This window comes from Anser brachyrhynchus, assembly GCF_964034855.1.
Source record: "Anser brachyrhynchus genome assembly, chromosome: 8".
Taxonomy (NCBI): domain Eukaryota; kingdom Metazoa; phylum Chordata; class Aves; order Anseriformes; family Anatidae; genus Anser; species Anser brachyrhynchus.
In genome coordinates this window covers 4,826,243-4,844,525 of record NC_137702.1, presented here as the reverse complement: position 1 = coordinate 4,844,525, position 18,283 = coordinate 4,826,243, and the positions used below count along the sequence as shown (strand labels likewise).

General features: G+C 40.0%; 1 protein-coding gene across 43 annotated transcripts in view; it reads right to left on the bottom strand.

Annotated features, from left to right (window-relative positions):
- Positions 1 to 95: 95 nt before the first annotated feature.
- The window catches only part of DAB1 (DAB adaptor protein 1), a 438,430-nt gene continuing 420,242 nt past the window's right edge, over positions 96 to 18,283 (bottom strand). For 24 of the 43 annotated variants that reach the window (XM_080602681.1, XM_080602653.1, XM_080602678.1 and 21 more), the window contains 7 exons: positions 17,528 to 17,590; positions 16,236 to 16,344; positions 14,484 to 15,032; positions 13,543 to 13,670; positions 12,541 to 12,612; positions 3,613 to 3,663; positions 96 to 3,411 (listed from right to left, as the gene is read on the bottom strand). In XM_080602681.1, the coding sequence (XP_080458807.1) occupies positions 3,367 to 3,411; positions 3,613 to 3,663; positions 12,541 to 12,612; positions 13,543 to 13,670; positions 14,484 to 15,032; positions 16,236 to 16,344; positions 17,528 to 17,590 (1,017 nt within the window). In that variant the 3' untranslated portion in view covers positions 96 to 3,366. Of the gene's footprint in view, positions 3,412 to 3,497; positions 3,664 to 12,513; positions 12,613 to 13,542; positions 13,671 to 14,483; positions 15,033 to 16,235; positions 16,345 to 17,527; positions 17,591 to 18,283 lie in introns of all 43 variants that reach the window. The other 19 variants (XM_080602670.1, XM_080602668.1, XM_080602667.1 and 16 more) reach the window with 7 other exon arrangements.

Here is an 18,283-nt window from a genome sequence, read left to right as displayed (position 1 = left end):
TTTTGGCCATGACAGATATTCACATTGCACTGTACAAACGCCAGAATTTTCAAGGAAGAGCAAAAGCTATGGAACAAACGTAGTGAAATGACGCCTTTTTAAAATGTTTTTATTCATAACAGTATTACATGGTGTGTTACAGAAATTAATGGAAAATTTCTAAAAATTTGTTTTTTTTTTTGTTGTTGCTGAATGCATTATACATAAAGTTAAAAATAATGTGTCCGTATGTGTTAACAAATGGTCATTATCTGAGGTAAAGTTAAAGTAGGCTTAGAAATGTACTGCAACAGTCATTTTATCTTTCTCATCTTTATTAAAAAAATACGTGTCAGAATGCAGAAATAAAAATGAATGAAAACCACGGAGTAAACATTTTTGCAAAGAAGGTGCCCAGTACGTTATTAGATGAAAGGTTTCATCAGACACTTGGATGACTACGATCTATCAAAATATCTTTTCATGACAGGTAAAGATCAAGAATCTACGGGGGATGACAACAAGATGGCTGGTGGGATTCCCTGGTTTTTAAATTTAAAGTGACGAATTTAGTGCTAGTGAAGGACGAGGGATTAAACAATTGCACGAGCTGGATATTTTAGTTATCTACAATACTGGTACAGTGCAGAGGCCTTACAATCCTCTCAAATCAGCATCTCAGTCATGACAAAGACGATCTAATTGTATGACACGACAATTCAGAATTTAGTTTTATTTAGTATCATTGACAAAGGTACGACAGTGGTCCACGGGGATGGTCCAGCTGTCTCTCCCAAAACACTAAAATCCCAGCCTCCTTCCCTCTGCACCTATTTGTTGCAAGGACTATGTAAATGATCTGCTTCCTACAAATATGTTGTCAATGGATCCTCTGAGACATAAATCTCTTCTTTTCCTTTCAACATTTTACCCCATAACTGGGAATGCGCTGACTAGACTAAACCTCAAATGTCTGTAGTGAATCAAAACTGTCTTCGTGGTTCCGTATGTAGGACAAAACTGAAAGGAGCCACTGAAGAAGGTAGCACCACTGTGCAAACTAGGAAAATATACTTAATGCAATGTCCTTCAGAAACATTTTTACCTCTGCTTTTAATCCCAAAACACTCAACTCACCAAGTTTTAATTCAGTGTCTCTGGTTAGAAAACTGACCTTTCTTCTGATGGGAAAATAACATTTGCTACAAAACTGCTTGCACATGTCTAAGAAATAAGCATCAAACTGTGGATGGGGATAAAAGTTCTCTTCTCTGCAGGTTCATTAGGTCTATTCACAGCTAATTTTTCATTCACATACATTCTGTAACGCACATTTCTCTAATTTCTCTAATTCAAAATAAAAGACTGGAATCACGTGGTGAGATTTGGTTGTACATATCCACAATTGCCACCCCAGGTATTCTGCCTTCTAAACCATTTTTAGCTTATAATAGAGATGAAAGAAAGTAAAATATTTATAACTCCAGGCCTATTTTAATCATGACAAAAACGCAAATCCTAATGTGTCAATTTAAAAACAAAATCTGCACAATAACCCTAAAAACAGATTAATCATTTAATTTCTTTAACCTTTTTTGTTTTTCTATTTTTTTTCTTTTTTTTTCTATTTTTTTCCTTTTTTTCTTCTTTTTCTTTTTTTTCTTTTTAGTGTTAAACCACTAAATTCAATATACTGTAACTGCATAGGAACATCAGGAAAACACATTTGACCTGTATAACAATTCTCTGTAGGGCAAAAATATATAGATTCTTTATGAAAATCATGTGCTAAACATATGAACCCAAACACTGCACTTTTGCTTCATAAATGTAAAAAAACGGAAGTTTTAAATTCTTTCATTCTATGTGTAAACAGTTTGATGACTTCTATGCAGAGGTTCTGGAATCGTAAAGGAATGCCAATGAAATGTGATTTCCCATACGTGGAGTATGCCTGTGTGAGAAAGCTAGATCATAAAAGCATGTGTTCCCATTAATTTCACTAGTTGCTGACAAGCTGACTGCTTTTGGCAAATGCACTTGAGCTTCAGCCCATTATCGTAAGCATGTGAAAAAACGTATGTGATGTGAGAACCACAAACTGGGTTTGCCACACCTCCCAAGCACTGCAACTTGCTACCTTCTCTACTGTGTAATGGCATTAGTAAAAGAATTTTCATAACATTTATATTTACAAAAAAACTGGCAATTTTCATTCGAACTCCTTAAAGCCATTTCCCCTTTAACATTTAAAGAGTTTAACAGTAAGATTTTTTTCAAGTTATAAAATAAAAATCCCATTTGATTTTTCTGATGTACAAAAAGTGATAAAGATGAACGATTTGATCACAGAATCAGTTCGTTATTCCAAAATCCATGCCACCATTGTCCCATTTGTAAAGTCCTTTCCATCCAACTTCCTAAACCAGAATCATACCAGTATTATTTGGCAAATGATTTTTTTCATCAAAAATGGCACACAGAGAAGAAAACACTTGTCTGCATAGCATTACAGCAGCAAGATATCGAAGAAATAAAAATATTCCTTTTCTGTACTTCGTTTAGAGTTTCCTAGGAAATAGTGAATCTTTCATCTCTTCCATCAGTGGGACTTGATGTCCTTCCTCTACCCACAACATGAGTATTCAAACAGAAAAGCAGCATTTCTTCCTCATGATGCGCTAGAACTTAAAGGTACATTTGGCAACATTTTCAGTCAGGATGGATAAACAACCGAGTTTTATTCTGTGGTTTCAAGTTAGGAATTGTTTCTGCAGGTGTTTTGCTGTTAGATCTGTCACTCATACAAAACTACAGAATAAGAAATACAAAAAAAATGACACTGCCAGTATTTTGTTGTTGTTGTTTAAATATGCCTACACAAGGGAAAAAAAATAAGTCAGGATCAGCCTGATGTAAATGATGATGAAAAACATGTCACTGTGACATAAAAAGTGCCGACTTGTGCCCAAAAGGCTGTTGAATGATAATGCCACTGCTACATACAGATTCTGCTTTTTGCTCAAAAGAAAAGGAATGTCTGATACTCAGTAAATTTCAGATGCTCGTTATTTATATGTGGCATACAGAAGATAACAAATGTTGAAAAGAAGACCGAGGAGCAAGATTTCCTAGTCTGGATACCCATGACTTGTGGGGACACGGCTGGACTCTTGGTGTGATAAGCAGGGAGTTTTTATTTTGTGCTGCCATAGGAATCTGCCATTGGTTTCCAAAAATCATCAGGAACACCCGCAGAGCCAGTCCAGGAGGGCAATCATCTATCCTTGCCAGCCAAAATCAATCGGAAAAAAGCATGAAAGCCAAAGGCCTGCCAGGTTGGTGGGTTTCATTTGAGTCTCGGAGCACCACAAGCCTGTAACAATGCTATTTCTTAGGTCTGTTGATCTGGGCGTAGAGAGGTTCTGCTTCCTGGGGATGATAAAAATAAAATAAGCAGAGATGTCTCCAGACATTTTTAGAACATTTTTAGAACATCTGCTTGAGAACAGCAATACCTCGTGAGTCAAAACCCAAAGGAAGTGTTTGTTTTCTGTGCTGCTTTGAGTGATCATGGCACCCCAGTTGGATTGTGAAGGAAATGTGACATTATTTCAGAAAAGGCATGCTTACAATCAATTTCCTCTTCCATATTGGCTGTGCACCGATCCTCAGGAGGTATTGCTGGGCATAAACATACGAAAAAATGAAATGATATTTATATGACTAGATGATTTGAAGTTTACGGGCCAGAAATGTAGCTGGCATAAAAGGCTGTAACTTGCATCAGGATGAGAATCCCACCCCAAGAGCGCAACAACAGCACTTAGCTGTGGGTTTTACACAACTCATGCAGAAAAACAAACAAACAAACAAAAAACCACTTGCAAGCAGAAACCGCTGCTGAAAGCTGAACTAATGAAGCTGTGATGGGATTAAAATAACAGTATTTTCAGAGAGATGTGGTGTGAGTTGCCTATGAAGAATGAGGAAAGCTAGCTCCGTGCAGTTTGATTAGGAGGCTGTGTAGCCATTAGTACAATCATTAAAGCTGGGAGGAAAGCATGTCAATTTTCTAACAGATATTTTCTTGGGAATTTCCTGGATGTGGGAAGCGGGGGGGGAAAGCTGCCATGTCTTTAATGCTCCTTCATAGCTGACACTCTGCGTTTTCTTAATGCTATGCTCGTCTTGGCTGCAACGTGAAGCAAACCATCCATGGGCCCCGGAATCCACCCGACTTCATTCCCAGAAACTAATTTATTAAACTAAGAATGACATCTAAAAAAAGAACAAGACAGGCAGAAAGGCTAATTAATGCCATACTGCATTAACTCTCCGCAGCTTGATAAATATTCAAATACCACGCCGTTGAATTTCACCAAGCTAGAACCAACTCACGTTACAGCAGCGTCAGCAGAAGCTGGCTTCAAGCAAAAAAACTGAAGGCTGGCAAATCACTGGGCACTGCGGACCCAGAAATGTCTGGCGAGAGCCAGCACTGGATTTTAATCGCTGCTTTTAGAGATTGTGCTGCTGATCAGAAAACCAGCCCCACAGGGGCTGCAGGTACTTGGTGTGGGGGTGTCTGGGCAGAGGTGCAGGCAGTGCCCCAACCTGCCTCACCGAGCAGCTCTTGGTGAATGAAGCAGCACCGTGAGCCTCCTTCCAAAATATGGCCTGCTCCCTATGTGCCAAGGAAAGCTGTATCTCTTATCAAACAACCACATTTCTGGAGCCTGTGGAGACTCCTCTTCCCTATCTCCTACCCACAAGAAGCCCTGAGTACACCACGAGCATTAGAAGAGGATGAGAGAAATCTCTCAGAATGATTAAATAAAGGCTGCGGAAATTATCCACAGCGAGAAGCAAATACATGTGGTGACCTTGAGAAACCAAAGGTAATCAGAAGAGATGAGTGAGAGTAAATAACTGCATCTCACATACTGTGTGCTGACTCTACCTACGCCAATTTTCATGTACTGCAGACGTGAGGCTGGCAGAATGATCTATCACAGCTAGTTCAGAGAAAATCTGAACTAATTAATGTGGGAACCCGACACACACCAGGCCATTCTTCAGGCATTTGCTGAACCTGAGGTGATTGCGACAGGAAGCAAAAAGGAAGGAGGGGAAGAAAAAGGGAGGGAGGGAGAAGATCACTTTGGAACAAAGGATGTCGATATTTTGAGTGCCTTAGGGAATATAAAAGCCTTTAAAAATGTTGAATGTGCTTGTTAGAGCTCTCTTCCAATATCTATAAGACACGCAGAGACACTGAGGTAACAGGTGTCCTAAGGTGTCACTGAACCTGGCATCACTGGAAGAGAAGGGAGAGTTCATCATCAGTCATCAGCACTTCCAACAACTCATGAGGGAGAGCTTTCAGGAAGAAAATTTGAACTTTTATTCATACCCAATATGAACATACACTGCATGTGGCAAAGATATGCCTTTCTCAACAATCTGAATAACTTTTCTTCACACAGATCAGAGCATTCTGAATGAAAAGTGCGCTCTTACATCTTCCTCTAGGTGATTTCCCCCGTCAGATGCATAAATGAGAAATCGATTGCTGTAATTTTGTGCAATCTTCTCAGCTTTTTTTTTTTAGTCAGTGGGTGGGACTTGTTTTCTAATATTATTTTGAGATAATTCAACAGCGCCTCTTGACTATAGCTCAACACTGTAAATGGCATCTGTAAAGAATGTATAGTGATACTCAGGAGAGCAAAAGAGAGCAGTAAAGGACAGAAAAGCAGCAAAAGGAGAGTTCAGTACTGTTGACTTCACAGATCCCTTCTCTCACAATGCCAGGCAGGGGAGTTTTCAGCAGGAGTATTTTGCTAGGCCTTCGAAGCAGAAATAACCCCACTTCTTTTTACGTACTCCACTTAAAAGTCACAGGAAATACCATTACAAGGCAGGAGAGCCTAACTGTTGGCACAGCATCAGACCTATCTCACTGACATGTTCTGCCTTCTACCACTGCATTAGAAACAGACTCAGAGGGAAGCAATGAAAGAATCAGTCATTGTCAGAAAGGGGGGGGGGGGGGAACAAATAAAATAGCATACAAAGTTTCCAAACCACAAAAATCCCTTGAATCTTAAAGTGTTCTCCTTTCTATACGTTTGGCCCAAAAGCTCTTCTGACGTGCTTTCATCAGCCTGCAGAGATAAACCAAGATCACAACTGGCAGCTTCATTTTTTGCTGCTATATCCTACTTGAAGGGTTCTATCAACTTTGGGGGTATGTAATTTCTCATAGACATTTAAAAAGTAAATGTTTTCCTTTATGTTTGGAAGCAGCTATCAAAGTAGTGTTTAGCTACACCTTCACATACTAATGTGGCTCTTTATGCTGAACAGCAGCCTTTAAATTACAAGATATTGCAGGAAAAGGATATGAAATCACAGATCAGATATCTGACTGAAGAGGCAGGTTGCAGGAGGGGACCAGAAAAGTCTAAATACACCTGTCTTAAGTTAAACATCGAAATATTTAGGAATCTAAAAGTATGTTGTGCAATGCTGAGTTATGAACTCTCTTGGAATTCACTGAAAAAAAACGCTGAAGAGAAAATTTTCCCTTTGTACGTTATATTTATGCATTCCAGAGATACTTCCTGTTTAAAATCTGTTAATTCTTCCCATTTTCAGGAACACTACTACATGAGATAACTAGGGTGCTAATGGTTTTGATAACACTCCCCTCAATTTAAAGGCATTAACATCTGCTCCCCAGCAGTACTAGTCATTGGAGAACACCTCCACCAGATTCAGCACTACTTGGGCTTGTGCAGGTGAGCTCACTCACAAAACATAACACAGGACTTGGTTAGGAAGCAACTATTTTTACACTGGCAGTCCTTTCATCATTGCAAGGCACCCTGCTATGTGCAAAGCTTCAGGCAAGATGTACTGAGTTGTAGAGGTGAGGCCCGCATAGATTTCTTTGCCCTTTACAATAGATTCTCAGCACCAGTTTTACTCCTGGCTGACTGATCAGAAAGGTTAGGCTCAAATGATAGAGTTTCATGAAATAAGTGTGCTGGAACACCAGCCAAAATGAGAATCTTGTGCTGGGGATGCAAGTGAAGGGAACCGGGAGTGCAATGCATCTTCTCTATTGCATTCTGATGCAATAAAATAGGACAGAGTAAACTTGGCAAGCAGTATTTAAATTAAATATCTTTGGTGGAAACACGTGTAATTCCTATTCAGCCATTAACAGCCTGTGGGTTCTCTTTGTTTGTTTGTATTACAGTTAGCCTCTATCAGCTGCATGAATATAGCAACCTTCTTGTTAAGGATTGTGACTGAAGGGTGTCCCTATTCTTACTGCAAACCTGCCCAGGAATATCTCCTAGTCTCATATACCTAGTTTGATTGCTAGCATTTTACAAGTCTTTGTCATTTACGTATCAGTATGGATGCGATACAACCACAACCTGAAAGAACAATGAGAACTACTTACATTGATGAACTCTGCTAAATCTTGGTTGTGGAATAATAATGAGTTGCAGCATAGAAACACGCCTGTTATTTCTGGGCTGCTTTCCTAAGAAAACAGGAGCCATTAAATTATGCTTTCTGTCTATGTAACTGCCAATTTTCCTTAATAACTTTTCAACCCAATAGCCAATTTGAAGCAAATTGTTCAGAAGTCTCAAAGATACTAAATTACCGCAAGTGTCCTGAAAATCAGTTGTTGTGCAGAAGACAGGGAACTTTTAAACGACCTCATTACAGAGAAAGCTAGGAGAGCTCGTGCCCTAATTGAATTGCTGGATTTCCAATCAGCAAGCGTGTGGCTGTAGACAAGCCACCTAGTTTGTTGTCTTTCGTTCAGAGGAAGAAGTTGGAGAAATGGAAAGGGAACTGGCTACTTCAGGTGAGCTTGCAGACACTGGAAGAGCTGTGAAACCTGTGTATGAGCTAGTCATATTAAAACAGACAGAAGGGGAAAGTGAGGGGATTGTGGCAGTGAGAGGAAGGCAAATCTGTAGGATGCCTCTGCTCACAGAGCAGCCTGGATTTCTCTGTTTCTTATTCCTTCAGATTCCCTAGGAAATACACTGATGAACAAATAAGCAGGAAAATGGGGCCTGAAATAACAATTTGGGGATCTCTCTGGAAGGAAGCAGTAAACTGTGATCCCTTTCCAAGTACATAACCCTGTCAACTTCTCTCTAAGGTCCATAACCCTGCTCAGTGCTGTTTCTTCAGTTTGAGAGCAACAGCACTAGGGCCTACAGTAAGAACAGGTCACCTAAAATCATTATGAATTTCTCTTTGGGCTCTGTTCAGTTCCTGTTGAGACGGATGAATGACAGTAACAGATCCTGCAAAGACAGTCTTCAACGTTTGAGCCCACTCTGATTCCTCATGCAACAGAAAGGGGCCAGAAAGTAACAGCAGGTTGCAGAATCAGCTTCATATGCCCTACTGAGGCTCACAAAATCCTCAGACTAAGCCAGTGCTTTGTCCTTAAGTTGCTATTTTCTGTCAACTTCACAGTAACAGCCCAGATAAAGACTTTTAAGCAGTCCGTTCTGGAGCTGACTAAAATGATTAGGAACATTCATCACAAAGAATGGCACAGGCTCCGAGATGGAAGATGGCAGCAGGCCACCAAAGTACCACCAAAAGCTGATAGACAAATATTCAAAGGAACTGTTGCTCTCCTGACAGTGCTGATAGCATCATGAAGGGTGCGACATATTTTGAGGGCTTTTAATTGTCTGCACACATTTCACAGAACAACTAAACAACTTTCTGAGGAAGATATGCTCTAGCCACAAATGTTTTGAAGGCTTCCTGAAAATCTCTCATGAATGACTGCCAGTGCAAGTCTTGAGCTGGGCAGCATATCAATAGAGCTGTATTTCTTCCAGCATTTTAAATGACTTTTATTGGATTAATTGTGGTACCAAATACCCCCTTTATTTGCTTTCAGAATTTTCACCCTGTTGCTAATTTGCCTTCAAGAACCAGTTTGTACGATCCATAAGGAGTCAGACCACATTTCTGATAACCAGTCCCAGTGTTCAGGGCTTATGATATTCTTTCCACAATCAGGATGTTAGAGACGCCAGCCAACACAACCACAGGTATCTTCAGAAGCCTGACATCAGAGAATCAAAGTTTGCTCCTTTCCTTCCTTGTTCTTACCATGCTTGAAGGCTCCCCTTCCTACAGACTTTCCTAAGCTTTCAACTCTAAAGCTTCAGTGCTTCCTTGCTTCACAGAGTGCAATTGCTGAGGCTGAGTTAGGGGCTGAGGCTGAAATAGCCCCATGAACAGAAATATCCACGCTAGGAAGGTCTGTACCTAGCACCCCTAACATCATGGTCACTGCATGCACCAGGGCAAAGGGGCGACCAGGTGAAAATTCCTCTTTTCAGACTTCTTGGATTAACCAGAAATGTCAATAATGGGAAATGCTCAGCACATTCAGTATAAACACAGCTAAGTACAGTTCCTTCCCTTTTTTCTTTCACTGTAGTTACCCACCACACAATCTAAAGGCAGTATCAGGAATTAAATGTTAATCAGCTGAAGATGGCAGTCTTACTATTCACTGTTCTTCTCACCTCTTCTGGAAAATCACTACTCATCCTTGACACTGCTCCTGAACAAAGGGAAAACAACTAGATACAAATCTTGCTATGAACAGCTCTGCAAACAGTTGATTTTTTTTCACCTGTGAAAGTCAGGCCTTTCATAGGCTGCTCCTTATCTCCAACCATGAAGGGAGAAAGAAGTAATTTATCTGTATAATGTCACATTTACCTGCTAAGAACCCATAGCCATTTATAGAAGAGTTACTTATAAGAATGGCTACTGTTAGGATGAGATTTTGAAAGCTTAAGTTGAAGATCACAAAAGGAAGAGACAAAACACAGAGAAACAAAGATACTTGCTAGAAGCCGCTGAATTATATCTAAATGAGAATATGGGATAGCAGAAGGAATGAAGAAATCAAATTGATAAGGTACATTGAAAGATCAGGGCACAAAATACTAGGCAGGTGAGTATCCTGAAAACATCGAGACAAGGTAAGTAAAGATGTTGTATGGGCACAGCTGATTTAATACAAATGCCGGGAACAGCATTTGAAATTTCTGAACACAATACTAAGTCTTGCTCTTGAGAGGTCCATTCATCTGAACTGTACACTGTGGTGATCTTGGTGTGAAGAACCATGTTCTGAAAGAGCCAAGTAATCTCCATCTTGCACACAAAAATGGCTTTTAAGCAGGCTGTGATTCTTTTGTACTACATGTTTCTCTCCATTACGTTTCTCTCCAAACACAGGCTCAATACACAACCCAGTAGTAAGTCCTGAACTGATCATTTTCCATGGAGATTAGACTCTCCATTACTCTGATGATACCAGGCTGCAGAATTCGATGGGCTGGTCTTAGCAAGTGGATTTCCCTCAGACTGCTAGATGGCACTGCATTGAGGCACAATGATGCTCGTGTATCTCCAGTGTATTTGCTGGAGAGATGCTTCTTTCTGTCCTGCTTCCTGTTCCAGCCTACCGCTCTTAGGAATTACTATAATATGATAATCAGTGGCATTATTTAACACTTCCCAGAATACATTTCTGAGAACTATATATATATAATATAGATTGTATAGATGCAAGATTGTAAAAACATTAACAGAAAACACTGAGAAAAAACACCCTATGGAGTCACTGGCAAAATATTATTCTTGTAGCATCCAGAGACCCCTGACAGGTAGAAGAAAGTAGTTTAGTAAGCATTATATAAAAACAGAACAAAAGGTGTCCCTCACTTGACTGTCTTACACTGTAGTATGCATCAACAGACTTCAATTACTGTTACAAGATATTTCCAGAACTCCTGATAGGTAAATGTGTGTGATGCTAGCTTACAAATGATACTAACTATCTTTGTGACAGTCAGAAAATTAGAAAGAGATTTTATCATTATTCTTCCTGTGATGAATTTCAGAAATATCCCGACTATGATAAACCATAATAAACAAATGCACATAGGATTGCAGAGTGTAGGCTTCAGATAAAGGTCATATCCTTTTTCTTGATCTAAGAAGGAAATCCTGAAACAGTCTGAAGCTGGAATAGCTGGCTTCATCAGTGCTGGCTGGGGTCAGACGAAGGCAAAGCCAAATTGCTGTGTGGCATCATCAATCTGCAAGAAGCAGTTCTTGATGGAGTACTATAACCAATGGATGCTCCTGCCACACCAAGAGTCAGCCCAGCTTGACTATATCCATATACTGTCATTGTTAGACTCAAGGAGACACAAGGTTTAATGCCACTTTTGCTTCAGCCCCCTAGAGCTGAGCTGAATAAGGGGGAGACCCCTTCTCTTGGCACTATATATTATTAAGAGATAATCTTATTACTGCCAAGTAGATCAAAGCTAAGTTATCATAAGATCTTTTTTTCTTAACCATATTTAGTGTACAAAGTAAAGTGACTCCTAATGAAACTATTAATTTTGAGTTGAAACCAGATTGCCTAGGCTCAGGGCAGATAAGTCACTGGTAAACACAGTGTGATTTCTGTACAAAAGTAAAACGGGTTCTACCATTGTTATGGATTTCTTCCAGGAGCTCTGTGCTGAAGCACAGAAACAGCACCAGATCACGTATTTGGGTAATACAAAACATGAATGGCAGACAGGGAGAAGATAATGAAACGTATCCTTCAAATAGTAACGCTAGAGTGTATTTGGATGGAATAACAATGCTCAGCACACATAAAAATTTGTAGCTTTACTGTCTCTTTGGTAGAACTTATATACTGTATTGAAGCAAATCACAAAACATTCACTAGCAAACACATTTCCAATGTGTTCTGTAACACAGAAGATGAAAAGATCATCTTTCCCGTCTGTCTGGATTTAAATGACTTACGTTTGATGAGTAATTTTGAAAATATCAGTATGCCAATGCTAATATGAATGATCATAACTTTCAGATGTTTTTAATTTGCAGTTGGAGATAAAAATACACAAACCCATTTCAATAATTTTTACATGCAGATAATACATTTGTTTCTTCTGCTGATTTACACATTGATTTAGAGTAGAGGTGTTCATGTATCATTACATAATTTAACTTAATGTTTGTTATGTCTATGGGTAAGATGTCTTATTCCACTTAATATGTTACATCTGCCTAAAGGCCAGACTGGGTTTAATAAAAAAAATGTTCTGCATAATATACTGTTAGTAATGGCTCAAATTTCCTATTTCCCCTCAGAATTGGAACACAAAGTAAAATAAGTCTACATTTCTTTAAAGCATGCAGGCAGCTGAAACACATATTTGCATAAGTTGCAACACTTAGTGAATGGCAAAAGCCATGCAAACCACTGAGCATGAGGAATACACCGTGAATAATGGAGAGGAAAAAAGGAAGAGATGAAAAGGAAAAGCAAACCATGCATCCATGAAAGCAATGGTAGGCACTGGTGGAAGAATAAGTGAGCACCTCAGGGTGTAGAGAAAAAAAAGGACAGATACCTACCCCAACCTGCGCTATCTAGCTACCGACCTGTGGACTTATAGTATCACCAGTTGGCTCACCAAATGGATCACTGTTGGATGAGGCCTGAGACCCATCAGGCTAGAATACAAGAACATAACACCTTTTTTTCTCAACAATAGAAAGTGAAAAGTCAACACGAGGTTATTTTCATGCTGTGGGCATAACAAGTACATCCTATCTCATGAAAACCAGGAAGTGAGACCTCACCACTGATACATTCTCAAAAGCCATAATGCTTTTCTGTAGCTGATGCAGACAGGAAAGGACTACACCAGTACCTGTTGGGAGTCCATGCAGGAGATGCCACAGATTTCAAAGGTACTGGATTAGATAAACCAGAACTGCAAAAGGCCCTGAAAAGCAGTGAATCTACATGAATCAGAAAGAGTCCAAGCTTGTGTCATTTTGTACCTTTGGGTCCTTATTTGTACAGACTCCTTCTTGCCTTTGGTTCACTTAGGCTCTTATCTGCCTAAGATACCTTGTGATTTGAAGTCATCTCTTTTTGATACCATTTCTTGCTTTGGTTCACTGAGTTTAAGGCAAAGAAATAGCAAGGGCCAGAACATTGAGGAATGCAATGAGGCAAGCAACTGGGATGCCAGAAGGTGCAAGACAACGTCAACCATTAACTTTTAACACACAACCTCCCATATCTCTTTCTGCATCCTCAGCACGTATGTCATTGGACTCCCTTACCATCAGTAAGTGAATGCTGGTATGCTAAAAAGGGCATTGTACACAGTTAACATTTACAGCTTTACATATGAATTCTGAGTTTGGTTCCTCACATGCAGTATTAGGCTGTATCAGCATAAATACCATGCTGATGTTGTCAATTATCAAAATCAAACCTGCAAGGGAGTCCTGTCTGCAGCTTCCCCTTAAATTCCACCCTGTCCTACTAGAATAGTTATTTCTGAGACTACCAAACAACATTTAAGTAACTTCTCTCTCTCTTCTAGCTAAGAAGTGTGATCAGTATTTAGAAGCCTTGTTGCTACTCACAGCCTCCTGCTCCTCACTTTTGCTTGGGCTTTCAAATCCCTCTTCAAAGAGGTCATCTGCAGCAGGGTCGCTGGTATGAGATGCTGATGATTTTGATGGAGAACTCTGTCTGGGTGCGGGGGTTGGAGCTAAACAAAGATTAAGGTAACAGCCACAGAATTTATATCTGTTAATTTGTTCAGAGGGACACAGCAACACAAAATTTGTTCATGCTTTAGAGCCCCCAACTCATATTACCCTTGAAAACTATTTTTAGCAAAAAGCTGTAAGAGGTAAATCTAAACAGAAGTCACTATCAATTCCATAAGTTTGATTTCATTCGGTGATTTCCAAACTAAGTTTGGCTGCATCTGGCTTATGTCTTTAGGAACCAGGGAGACATCACAACATTACATTAAGAATGTGTGAGTTGCTTGCCCTATAGCAGGTAAGCAAAACACACGGTCTCTGAGTGGCCTCTGGTAAATCTCCTCATGAATTCCTTTTCAGAAATCCGCAAAATCCCGTCTTCATGCTATGACCACAATAAGCTTATTTTTTCAGCTGTTTAATGAATTTCCCCACGTGTTCAATACATCAAGCTATTAGAATAAATACCCATCCCCTAATTTGTACCACGTATGGCTTGAATGGGACATAACAGAAACCATTTGTAGGGTTGAATGCTATAGGCATTTTCCAACCAGCTTGCATGTCCCTAGCACAGAACATATATTACTGTCATAGAAACAATTAAATTTCAGACTGCAACTATTGGGGTTGTTGATTTCAATGGTCTCTATAACACTTTTCTTTATGGCTGGAACACACTTAATAAGCCAGACCGTGCATAAAGGTTCTCAGTCCATATTTGTGTTGCAATTTACTGTACGAAAAGTGAAATGCTTTGAGGAGCAGCCACATTTGAGGAAAGTGATGGCAGAAAGGATATGAGTACTCACGTGAGTTTGTTGATGGTGTCGTGGAAGTCACAGGAGTCAAATTTAATTGAGAGATGTCAAAGTCATCACAATCATCTGCTTCCTGTGCCATCCCAACTTTGTTAAAGTAACTTGAGAAGGCCTCTGAGGTACAACTGAGGGAAGGCTGATCTGGTTTTCTTGATGGCACTGGTGGAGGCTGAGCCATCTGGAAATCTTTAAACATTTCTTTTCCCATTTTCTGTCTGGGCCTGTCTGTCTGTGGACTTGATCTGTTGGAATCACTTGTGGGTGGAACAGTAGCTATAGGAGCAATGGTACCTTGAAACATGGCTGCTTGTAAAGGCAAAACAGTTTGTGTTGGCATGAAGGCAGTTGGTTGGAACTGACCAGCTACAGACGGCCACGGTTGCTGAGTAGGAGGAAAAATACCGGGTTGGCCCCACGCTATCGGCTGTCCTCCCTGCATCACCTGAGCAACTGGAGGCTGAGCACCCATGGCCAACTGCTGTTGAACAAGTGGTTGCTGTCCCCAGAACGAGGGCAGAACAGCTCCCATGGCAACATAACCTTCAAAGAATAAAGAAAGCGGGAAAAAAAAATATGATAATGTCAAGAGCACGCAGAAAGCTACACAGTAAATCAGAAATACGCAGCTACATTAGTGGTCCCAGAGCTTCAGCACACTTAAAAAGAAAACTGAAAGACGTGGTTGAATTCATATCAATAAACAAATACTTGTATATAAAAACAGGGGTTGGTGCGTATTGGCAATATCTTTCTCTGAACAGAACACTATTCTCTTCTTCCTCAGAGACTACCCCGTGTGTCTGTGAATACCTATCTGCACGGACTTCATCAGCAGCCACCTGGCAGCTCCCTTATTTGGGGCTCAGGAGAGCCCCAAGAAAAAGAGAAAGAGAGCTTCATGTGACTAAATTAATGAGTGATGAAAGGAACAGTAACTTTGAAACACATCATATTTTAATAGGTGGCTATGATGTATTTTCCAGGTGCCCTTTTATCTAGCACCCACTGTAACCTTGTGGAAGCAGTGAGGGTTTTCATCTGACATTATCCCTGAACACTTCACCATCTGCGTAACCTTTCTGAGACACAGTGGCTAATCTGATTCCGCATCAGACAAGGAGTTAACCAATTAGAAAGTCACTGTTGAATGATTCAAGGCACTCCTCTTTCTTTTTCCTCCTAACTGGAGCTGAGAGCATTGTTCTCGCAGTGCTCTGAGTATCCCAGGGAGAGATCATCAGTTAAAACCACGTTCCTTGCGTGCCTGTGCAGAATGTTACATAGATCGTGGATTTTGAGCACTTTGAGGAAAGCAGAAAAGTCTAGAGGAAATATCAGGATTTGACTAAGTGGAATATCTTTGAAATATAATCAAAATCTTCATGTTTCATCCTCTACTGAAGACAGCACAGGAAACTCATTGCAATTGCAAAGAAACCAAAGCTAAACTAACTGCTTTTTTCTCTCTTGCTGCGGTACCTAGAAGGTATGTTATCCAGATGGCTGAACTATGGTTGAACTTCGAGTGAAGTTTTTGGGTTTTGCTTTTAATAATGTTGGTAAATTCTAAATAATGTATTCTCAGCTTGTTAATGACTTGTTTTGCATCACCCTGCAGCACTGTCCTCAAAATCCTTCCTACTTCCACTGCACTGAATTAATGACAAATACTAAAATGCAAGCCTGACCTGAGAACTGATGACCAAATTTGAGTCAAACCCATATTTCCAGTAGATTTCTTACCTGAGGGTACGGCAGCAGTGCTGAAAGGTACAGAACCAAACATGTCTGTACTAGCAGGAAGTGACTGGGATGAAGATGGGATAAAGGCATCACCTGGAGTAGCAGGAGTCTGCAGTAAGGCGGGAATAAAACACAACAATTGACATGTCAGCTGCAGCTTCTGCTGCACATACTTTGCTGTGAATGCTAAACATTCTCTGTAGCTCACAGTTTTGCAGAGAAAAAAAAAGAGAAAGAAAAAAGAATGGAAAGACACAGAAGGAGAGAAGCAGTAGAAATAAAGAATGTTAGAATGTGCTGGAGACAGGAGAAAAGGAAAATGAGAGAGACTTTGTATTAGAGGAAAAATAAAAACAAAATTTTCCTGGACTATATTTCATGCAAATATCGACATGATTTTTCTCTCCAGAACATGCAGACTTCTGCTTCTAGGCGTTAGGTGACAGGTGACAACCAGTATAAGCTACAGACTCAGGCATTAATGTAAAAAAAATAAATAGTAAAGGCAAATGAAACATCTGCAAGATTTATGGAAAGGTGAATAAATATTGCTTCCAATTAACCGACAGGACCAGAGCCATAGGTCTACATTAAAGGAGAAAGACAGTATAATTGAGCAAGCTAAGGATGAGGAGACAGGACTTTGAAAATCTAGTCCCAGACACGACCCCAAATACCTTAGAGATCTGAGGCTGGTGACTTCCCAGCACCTCAATTTTCTCTGAATATTCATATTCCCTACAGCCTAAAAGTATGGTTCAAAAACATAATGAGAAAATAACTGTTTTCATTCTATGATGCAGAAAAGCCTGTTGAGAAAAATCTTCTTTCCTCTGAAAACACATTCAGCCCTGCCTCTCTCCAGTCTTTTGTCTTCCTTCCTTTAACAGCAGTTCTGGGATGTGTGCTTGGTGGAACCAAGGAGACGTGATATATAAGGCTGTAACTGGATCTTCCTGCAGTGCAGTGGAGAGACAGGGAGTTCAAGACAGAGAGCAGTGAAGCATGCAGCTCTGATAAACACCAGGGAAGGAGATCTGCAGTTCAGATTATATCTTATGTGACACCTAGCCCTATATCAGATAAATAAAAATTGAAGATATTTTTGCACTTCTTCAAGAAGCAGTGATTCCACATTCAATTTGCTTCACTTTTATTTTCTCACAACATAAGAACTACTTTGAAATCCTCCCTACTGCAAGGGCCAATGACCTGAATTGTAAATGTGCTCAATAAATGTGCTGAAAATAGGATGCAGAAAAAGACACTGTTCAGTTTCCCTGGTTACTTACCGGGGGAGAGGTTACATCAGGAGGAGTGGACATGTCCCCAAAAAGCTCTAGTTGGGTAACAGCCTGTGAAGATAAAATAACATTTCTATTTATCTCTAGAGGAGAAGAAAATACAAGTTAATTAGTAATAACTTGTAAAGTTAACTAGTTACAGCTATCAATATAAATTAATAAAAAAGCCATGTAAGCTTCGAATGTCCAGTCACATATTGAGGAAGTACACAGGCTCAAGCTGTGGGATTTTGATATTGCTGATGGACCTAAATAGGTGGCAACTGACCCTATAAACTGATCCTGTGGGGAATTCTCCCCCCTAAAAAATGAATGAAGTGTGAAAAAACTATTCCGAATGGGATCGGATGCATTATTGCTCTGCCCTTAACATCAGTAAACACCAAGCACGATTTACCGCCAGACTTTTTTCCTTGGCTCCTTTTCTAAAACCCCAATTCAAGGTCCTAAAACCCAGTAGCAGAGTGTGGAAGTGACAGAAGGATACAGAAGGGAAGGACTTCTAAAGTACTGCCTGATTTCCCCTTGCCCATGGGACAGGTGTGACCTGGATAAGTGGACTTGAAGGAGGATGCATAACTGGGTTATTTTAAGTTTGTAACTCTACATTTAACTCATGTTGGAAATGTTTTCTAAGGGCACCCTTCAGTTTGATCTCAAATTAGGTCACGCATACAGGTGTCACGCAACTGGACCAGTAGGGAAAAGCACTTTGATAATGAGGAGCACCTTGAGTGGCTTCAT